The sequence below is a fragment of the Vigna radiata genome, chromosome 5 (assembly GCF_000741045.1).
Source record: "Vigna radiata var. radiata cultivar VC1973A chromosome 5, Vradiata_ver6, whole genome shotgun sequence".
NCBI classification, from domain to species: Eukaryota; Viridiplantae; Streptophyta; class Magnoliopsida; order Fabales; family Fabaceae; genus Vigna; species Vigna radiata.
The window spans coordinates 26,327,447-26,337,711 of NC_028355.1; the positions used below are offsets into that span (position 1 = coordinate 26,327,447).

Genomic DNA, 10,265 nt, shown 5'->3' on the forward strand with positions numbered 1-10,265 from the left:
TTTCATTAACTGTTCATCAATGACTGTTATCGTTATTGATTAATTTTTAATTACCTCAAAGACTATCTCAATTGGTTATTTAGTTGTTAGTCATTCGCCCCCGGAATGTCATACAGTACACTGTAATTAAATTCTCAACACGTATATTCTTTGTTGGATCACACAATAATATGACAATGATGATTTTAATAAAGCATGTGGATCCAATAGACAGGGTGCATTAAGAGAAGCATTATTAAAAGTGTTTGGTGAATAGAAAAGGAAAAACTTGTGAGAAGCAACAACGATGCAAGGCACTAGTGTGTGTAAAGCAAAAACCATTATAAAGCAAGGCGTTTGGAAGAAGTCTCCCTTAATGAAAGAAAAAATGTTTTAAACTAAAATGGCTTGCAAAGTGGATCCTCTTTATGCTATGCTTACAAAGACAACACAAAAAGAGGGCAATCCAAACCTTCAGCAAACACGAAAGGACATGCAAGATATAAAATGAGAAGGTATATGCATCATGCTTAGAGAGAGACTTTCAAGTCTTTGAAGGTGTTTAAAAATAAAGCTTATTGCTTGGTTGCTACATTATTTACACATGTTATGAACCATCTTTAGTACTTCCAAACGCTAACCAACAATTTAATTCAAAACCTAGCAAGTAAAATCATTAACTGTCTTTGTTTCTACTAGAAGCAGACCACGACAAATGTTTTTGTCTAATGTTTTTAGTGTTAGATGAAAGTGTAGTAACATTGAAATTTTAGTATTCAATCTGAGACTAGTTTACATAGAAAACAAACTAAGTTTTAGTATTCAGTAGGAAGCCGAATCAGAGTGCACAGGGTACAAATCTTGAGCAATTTCAGCACTGCTTCCACCATCAAGAAGAAGCTTGAAAAAAGCCACGGCCTTGCTCTTCCCTTTGGGGCTACCGTGTTCCTGCACGTAGGAGATCCCATCCAAGGACCCAACCTTGTTCTTAACTTCCCCAACTACTCTCTCACTCCCATATCTCACCAGATTCAACAGCGCCGCAACAGCATTCTCCTTTGTCCTCAAACTACAGTTTCCACTTTCCGAACACAGCATCATGGCCAACCTAGAAACCCCCGAAACCTTAAGAAACGCCTCCTCGCTCTCCTCGCACCCCGCAATCTGCGCGATCACCGCCGTCGCATCCTCAATTATGCCAACTTTTCTCTTCCCGTCCTTGTCCTTCGCCACCAGAGCGAAGAGCACGGGAACTGCGCCAAGCCGGACCAGTGCTGTTCGGCTCGGCGGGTAGAGTGCAATTCCGAAAGATGCTTTTAGAGCATCCTTGATCGTCCTCGTCAGCGAATCGGGATCACTCATTATGCTGATGAGGGCACGAAGAATTTCGGGTTTTGCACCGACGGCGGGGCGGAACTCGGCTACCACGACGAGGAGGCTGTGGAGGGTGGCAGCCGCGGATTGGACGGCGGATGGGGCGGAGGAGGTGGCGTGACGGGAGAGGATGTGGGCGAGGGCGGGTAAGAGGGCGGGGCAGGAGAGGAGGGGGCGGCGGTCGGAGATGGAGAGGTTGAGGAGGGTGGCGGCGGCGTGGTCTTGGATGGGGTGGGAGGGGGAGTAGAGGGCGGCGGCGAGGAGGGGTACGGCACCGGCGGCGGAGATGAGAGGGCGGGCGGCGGGATCCTCGTTGGAGGTGCGGCGGAGGTGGCGGAGGGCGGCGAGACGGGTTTGGTCGGAGGAGGAAGCGAGGGAGGAGACCAGTGTACGGATTGTTAACAATTTGGTGTCCATGGATTGAATGGAGATAATTATGACCTAAATTTGAAATTTTTAAACTTTGAATCCATTTGGGATGTGAGAATTGAATGCAAATTGCAATATTTTTTGTGGGGGTTTGAGTTCAAAGAGATGAAGCAATGGAATGTGATTGGTCGGGTGGTGTAAAGATAGTGATGATCATGAAAGAAATTGAAGTGATTCTGAAGCTGTCACTCTTAACCTTATGTTACTAACTTAGTTGACTTTTTTCCAAACCTTTGATTGAGTCAGATGCTTAAGATTTTACTATAACAATTAACCTAAGATACCTTAATTTCCTATGTAGTTCTATCTTATTTAATTAATAAAAACAAAAACACTTTAAATCTATAAATTCATAAAAAGTAATAGAGCTAAAAAGAACTTAACAAAATAAACTCAAACTTCATAATTTTCTAATAAATAAAGCCTGAATATTTATATTTAAGTTATTTAGATAAAATGAGGAAACATTATATATATAAAAATAATACACTCTAATTTATTTGGTTTAATAATATGAGTAAATTAGTGTAAACTCTCTTGCATCTAAATCCATATAAATAAATAAATAAATAAAATATGTTTTTTTAAAACGGTTAATTTAGCTAGCTAGGTTTAACTGGTTTTGTAGTCCTCCATACATGGTTGGCTGACCTTTTCAATCCTCAGAGATGCACTAAGAAAATAGAATTAACAATGTTTCTTGCTTTATTCTTCTACGAAACTTGGCAAGGATAATGATTACTTTTGTGTGAAAAATTACATTAGAGGGAATGAATGTTTTGACTCTTAACGGTGGCACATGGAAACATGGTCAAAGGATCTTCCAAAAAGAATACCTGGATCTGTAGTATTAGAGGAGTTATCCGAGGATTGCATGTTCCTAATAAATACAAGCCTTAATATTTATTATTGGTTCCTATTTTGATGAATTTTGTACGAAGTGGGATTTTTTTTTTTTAATGTTCGATTGAGTAAATAAATAATTAGTGAATGATATATTATTTATTAGTTGACGTGAACACTTTAAGATATAATGAGGTGAATTTATGTTTTTTTGAAACTTATTTTTCAATATTTAATGATTCCTCTTAATATTAGGGTTTTTATCGAATTAACGGTCACGTGACATTCATAGTCACTTTTATTTGCACTTCTCTTGTCACCACTTGCAAAACAAAAAAAATAAAAATAAAACCAATAATCAAATATAAAACATAACTCTCAATCTTAGAGACAACCCCAAAACGTAACCATCAACCTCAATTGCAAATGTTGAATGATTAAGAACATAAAATCTCCCAACCGAAAAACCCTAAATTTCCATTCCAATTTCGCAAACAAGATCAGTAAAACTCCAAAAAGAAAACCAAAATTCCCTATGCGATGCACCACCCCAGTGGTAGCGAGGCTGATGAACGAAGGTCGATACACCGCGAACAACAGGTCAACTCTTCCCCCTTGATAACACCATCAACAGGATCTCTCGCAGCATGCTACTCTCGCATGTTTATGCCCTACCTGCACAAAATCCCAACCAGAATCGCGAAGGAGAAGAGGAAATGGGAGTTCTCCATCCTTACGATGCTGACGAGAAAAGAGAAAGGGAAAGAAAATTCCTCTGTGCGAAGGAGAACCCTCTACTGATAGGGATGATGAACGAGCCTAAAACACAGAAGAGAATAATGGTTCCCCTGCCTCCACGTGAACTTGAATCGCAAGAAAGAAAAGCAGAATAAAACCCTCCCTAGGCGAGAACTTTGCACGAGAGAAAAATGACGTCCAAGACCAATTCATCCAGGAAAAAAGAAAGGAAAGAAGCTTGAAGCTTCTAGGTTTTGCTTATGCTAAATGGAAAAAAATAAGAGATCGGGGAAGAATCTCTCTTTCGTGATCCTAAGGCTTGTTTCCCATATTATTATTTATTTATTTTATTTAATAATTCAATTATTATTTAATTAATTCAAATTTAATATAATTATAAATAAATCAATTTTTTTATTTTTAGAAAATAATTTAAACAAATAATAATAAGGTTTTAATAAACATGATTAAAATAATTAAAAATATTAAATTTGTATAAATCACTGTAGAAATTAATACACAAATTAATCTTCAAATAGAGATCATTGAAAATAAATATAATTATATTTATAGTCCTATTTTTAAATGAATATATTTTATAAATAAGTATGACTCGTGTGATAATTTTATTAATGTAAAATAAAGAAAAATATAAACATAAACTTGTAAAATAATAATTTTATGATTAAAAATATATATTTATATATAAGTTTGGTTGGGTGATTAAAGTCATACAATTCAATACTTTTAAATATATATATATATATATATATATATATATATATATATATATATATATATATATATATATATATATTATTGATTCATTTAATTTTTTGGATTATTCTTTTTAATTTGTTAAGCTTTTATAAATACTCATCCCTGATATGGATGCAAGAGTAATGAATTTCTATTGGGACCCAATTAAGTAATCCCACAAAACATATTTTTAACCATATATAATCAATATAAACTATTTACTTTGGAAAACAAGGAGTAATTATGTGAGAAATCTTAAAGGTAAATTCTCCTATTAATATACTTTATTATTAAGATTTAATACCCTAATTACTTAAGTAATTAATGAAAACAAATTGCTATCATTCCGACCAATATTGATAGAGATAACATTATTGAGTAGTAATAGGAAGTCTCTCGATATTAATTCCTATATAAATAGATGCACAACTTCTTTGATATGACATAATTAAAGTGCATATAAATTTAGGTGGTGCTTCAAATTAAATTCAGTACATGTGACTGTATATAAACTATGTTTCATGTTTATAAAAATAAGTATGCTAATGTATTTTTTTTTAATATATTATTAAGATACAATTCCCACATGATAGGAGAGTTTAAGAATATATTTCAGTGTGAAAAACAATAACACAACATTATGCCAAGATATACTATTACAAATATACATAAACTTAGCAATTAGGGTCTTTCCTTAAAAGAAAGACGAAATCTTTTCTTGAAAACTTTATTAATTACAAACATAAGCAAAGATTTAAATGAAAATTTTATATTTTTGTATCTATACTTATACTCAAAGGGTTATTATGAAATTCTACAAAATACAACTACTATATAATGCTTAGTCACCTATGACATAGAGGAATTTAAAATATGTGAAAGGGGCACTTTAATAATGACATGGAGGACTTTAAAAGACTTAAGTTTTTAGGTCAATTTTACATCATGGCAAAACTCTGAAAGGGGCACTTTAATAAGAGGGAAGAACTTAGAAGGATGTAATAAGTTTATTAACTTGTGTTTTGACTTTTATTGTCTTCTTTTCTTTTGGAGAAATTGGTATAGATTTTCTTCCATTTGCACAAAATGGAGGAATATAGGATCATTTTAATTTTATCTAATGCATTCCAAACCAATCTATTTTTAATGCATAATAATGCACAACCTATACATAAGTTCTAGCTTTCCTATTTTTTTTATATTATTTATTTTTACATTCATTGAGGTATCCCTAACCTCATTTTAATTAATTATTTAATAATTTATTTATGTTCATCTCAAGTTAATTATTTGTTTATATTTATTTCTATTTAATTAATCATTCATGTACTATTACTAGTTAGTTAGTTATTTATTTCTATTTATCTTTAGTCATCATTGGTTTCGTTATTCTTTTTATTAATGTATTTACTTTTAGGTTGTTGCTCCTAAGAGCAACATTTATTGTTTTCTGTTTTTTGTTTTGATTGTTTCCGTTAGGGATTGATTAGATCCCCCTCACCGGAACCCTTTATATAAAGGGATTTCCAGTTCTAGTGTTTTGTAATTTTTCAGATATTCATTAATAACAAAATAGTTCGATAGTTTCGTTTACCTCTTTCGTGCTTTTTCCCTTCTTTGTGCTGGCCTGGGTCCATTGTTGCTGGTGGTTTCCNTGGAAGCTCCGCTGGTACNCTCCCATGGTAGATCTTCAGATGGGTTTTCTCGAACACGATATTCCTCTCACTGTCTCACCTACCTTCTGACTACAAGAAAATTCTAGAGGAAGTCTTTTTCTTTTACGATTGGGCCAGAAGGCTTTTTTTGGCCTTTCTTTCTTTTGCCTTGGGCTGTTTTCAATATGGCATCAGAGCAGGTTGCGAACCTGTTCTGCCTATGTTTCCGCTGCAATCTTGATTAATCTTTTCTGGGTATTCTTTCATCATTTGCTGTCTCTGCCACTGCGAGTATGGAGCATGTCAACAATCCTTCCAGTCCCTATTATCTTCACTCGGGAGAAAACCCAAGTATTTCGCTTATTTCACAGATTCTTGATGAATCAAATTATACTTCTTGGAGCAGAAGTATGAGAAGGGCTCTATTATCCAAAAACAAGCTGAAGTTTATAGATGGAGAGATCAAGAAACTACAAAGAGAGGATCTCTTTATGATTCCTTGGAAAGAAATAATATGATGGTATTGTCTTGGATTATCAAGACTCTCTCGATTCAAATAGCAGAAAGTGTTGTCTACGTTAAGGACGCTCAAGAACTATGGGAAGAGTTAAAAGAAAGGTTTTCAAAGGGAGATCATTTTAAGTTCTCAGATTTGCTGCAAGAAATACACTCCATCAAGCAAGGAGAGAGAAGTGTGAATCAGTATTTCACTAATTTGAAAATATTATGGGAAGAGCTGGAATTTTTGAGACCCATTCCTCGTTGTAGCTGCAAGATTCCTTGCAGCTGTGATCTTTCAAAGGCAGCCCACAAATACAGGGAGATGGAACATGTTATATGTTTCCTAAAAGGCCTTAATGATTGTTATAATACTGTTAGAACACATATTTTGCCAATGGAACCCTTACCCAACATTAATCGTGTCTTCTCCCTCATCATACAACAAGAAAGGCAAGAGAAACACGAATCTGGGCACATTGGCCAGGCTGAAATTAAAGTTCTTGCCAGCAAAATAGATAGACAAAGCAATTGGAAGAGTGATCAAAACTAGAAAGGACATGGGCGTGATTTTTCTGGTCGTGGACAAGGAAGGGGGAGAGGAAGAAATCCAAATCAAGGAAAACAATGTTCCTATTGCCATAAAATGAATCATACTATTGATGAATGTTACTCTAAACATGGATATCCTCCATGGTACAAAAAAGGGGACAACAATGGGCAGAATAATACTGGTCAGAATGAATGGGGAGCTACAAATGCTTGCACTACTGGTACTGAATCACAGAATAATCAACAAAGCAATTTTAACAACATCCAAAGTTCTTTCACCCCCGAACAAATGAAAAGATTACTGGAAATGCTAGACAAGACAGAGAAATCCTCACACAGTGTCAGTCAAATACACAAGACAAGACAAGGTATGTTTTCATGGATAATGGACACAGGAGCTACAGATCATGTTACTCATGACAAAGATTTATTCACAACTTTTTATAAAATTAGGCCTATATTTGTTAAATTGCCAAATAAATCTACTGTCACAACCCATTATGCTGGAACAGTACAGTTTTCCCCAAATTTTGCTATTTTCAATGTTTTATACATACCAGAATTTACTTTCAATCTAATATCTGTCCAATCATTGACTAAAGACACAAATTGCNTACTAACTTTCTCTTCTGAGTTGTGTAAAATCCAGGACAAAACCACATTGAAGATGATTGGATGTGCTAAAGTGTACAATGGACTCTACTACTTGCGGTCTGTTGAAGAGAATTTGAGATCTAGCTTTGTTTTCTCTTATGAACATGTAAAAATAAATCTGTGGCACTATAGGTTAGGCCATCCAAGACATAAAGTTGTTGAAACAATATGCAAAGAGTTTCCTTATGTTCAAATTGATACCAACAGTGCTTGTGATATTTGACATTATGCAAAACAACACAAGTTGCCTTTTTCTAAGTCTAATTCCTTATCTTCAAATTGTTTTGATATTATACACTGTGATATTTGGGGCCCTATTTCAACCCCTTCTGTACATGGACACATGTATTTTCTTAGCATTGTTGATGACTGCAGTAGACACACTTGGGGTTTTCTCATGCAAAACAAAGGTCAGACCAGAGAACTCTTACATTCTTTTATCTTGAAAATCAAAACCCAATTCAATAAGACTATCAAAATAATTAGAACTGATAATGGCCCTGAATTTAACTATTCCAACATTTATAATACCTATGGCATACAACATCAAACCATTTGTGTGGAAACTCCACAACAAAATTCTGTTGTGGAGAGAAAACACCAACATATACTAAATATTACTCGTAGCCTGGTTTTTCAATCTAATATCCCTCATGCCTACTGGTGTTATGCTTTATCTCACGCAATATACTTAATAAACAAATTGCCCTCACCTATTATTAAGAATAGAACACCTTACGATATTTTAAACTGTGATTCCCCAACTTATCTTAATCTAAAAGTGTTTGGGTGTTTGTGCTTTGCCTCTACTCTTGAAAATAACAGAGGTAAACTTGACTCTAGAGCTAGAAAAGGAATCTTCCTAGGATATAAGAATGGAGTAAAAGGATACATTGTTCTTGACATTAACACTAGGGAAATTTTTATCAGTAGAAATGTGATTTTTTATGAAGATATTTTTCCCTATAAAAGCAAGCAAGGAAATAGTGGTAACTGTAATGAAAATGAAGAATATAGTACTTTTCTGTCTAATTTTCCTTGCAGCCAGAAAGAATCACAAAACAGTGATGAAAGAGATGATCAAAGTCTTCCTGGCTGACAATTCTGGAAGTTCAGATTTAGTTGAGGAGGAACAGAGAAACAACCAAAGGAGATCAAATAGAGTAAGAAGAGCCCCTGAATATTTGAAAGATTATGTGCAATGTGGTTAGTCCTCTACTACATCTCTATGCTTTAAAAATGAGTTAAAAACTCCTTATCCTATAAATAATATCTTATCCTATGAGTCTTTATCTAGCAAACAATTGAGATACACTCTTCCTATAAATGCTGCAAAGGAACCCAATTCTTATGCAGAGGCTAGAAGAAGTCCTGAATGGGTTGATGCTATGAACAAAGAGATTAAAGCTTTGGAAGACAATGACACTTGGTTTTTGACTAAGCTTCCTCCTGGAAAGAAGTCTATAGGCTGTAAGTAGGTTTACAAGATAAAGCACAGAGCAGATGGGACTGTGGAGAGGTATAAAGCCCGATTAGTTGCTAAAGGGTATACCCAACAAGAGGGTATAGATTTTCTAGACACTTTTTCACCTGTGGCTAAACTTACCACTGTCAGACTTCTNCTAGCTCTAGCAGCATCAAAGAAATGGTTTATACAACAGCTTGATGTTNACAATGCTTTCCTACATGGAGACCTAAATGAAGATGTTTACATGGATCCTCCACCAGGTTTGAATATTAGCACTGAAGGACAGGTTTGTAAGCTCACAAAATCTTTATACGGCCTAAAACAGGCCAGCAGACAGTGGTTTGAGAAACTGTCCAGTTTNCTTGTGTCTGCAGATTACATTCAATCCAAATCTGACCATTCCTTATTTGTTAAGAAAACTCCCACTAATTTTACAGCTTTACTTGTGTATGTTGATGATATTGTTTTAGCAGGCAATTCCATGACAGAAATCACTCATATAAAGACTCTCCTACATCATCAATTCCACATAAAAGACCTTGGAGAACTTAAATATTTTCTAGGATTTGAAGTTGCCAGATCTAAGAACGGGATACATCTTTATCAAAGGAAGTATGCCCTGGATATTTTAGAAGAAACAGGAATGTTGGGTAGCAAACCTAGTTCTACACCATTTCTAAGCAACAACAATTTTTTATACAAGACAAAGAATTACATGGAAGATCCTAGTGTCTATCGCAGACTAATAGGGAAGCTCTTCTATCTCACTAATACTAGACCGGATTTGTGTTTTACTATTAACTTCCTAAGTCAGTTTATGCAAAAACCCACTAATTTTCATTACGAGGCTTTGTAGCATGTCCTCAGATATATCAAGGCAAGTCCCTCTGAAGGACTTTTCTTCCCTGCTGATTCAAGCATTCAGATAAAGGGGTTTAGTGACTCCGACTGGGCCACTTGTCCTAATACACGAAGATCCACTACTGGGTACTGTGTTTTCCTAGGAACATCTCTTGTTTCATGGAGGTCAAAGAAACATAGCACTGTTTCTAGGTCATCCACAGAAGCTGAATATCGCGCCTTAGCTGCTACCGTGTGTGAAATGCAGTGGCTTCATTACATTCTCCAAGACCTCCACGTTCAACCCGAAGTTGATGCTGTCATCTACTGTGATAATAACTCCGCAAAACATATCGCCCATAACCAAAGCTTCCATGAGCGCACTAAACACATAGAGCTGGATTGCCATGTGGTACGCGAGAAGATTCAAGCCAAGTTCTTACGCTTGCTGCCTATTCGATCGGAGGAACAACTCG

The 10,265-nt window shown here is 35.3% G+C and overlaps 1 protein-coding gene across 1 annotated transcript; it reads right to left on the reverse strand.

The window, feature by feature from the left end:
• Window positions 1–310: 310 nt before the first annotated feature.
• On the reverse strand, window positions 311–2,072 carry LOC106761568 (U-box domain-containing protein 1). Its single transcript, XM_014645127.2, has one exon. The coding sequence runs from the start codon at window positions 1,768–1,770 to the stop codon at window positions 802–804; it is 969 nt and encodes a 322-aa protein (XP_014500613.1). The 5' UTR covers window positions 1,771–2,072; the 3' UTR covers window positions 311–801.
• Between the last annotated feature and the right edge of the window lie 8,193 nt (window positions 2,073–10,265).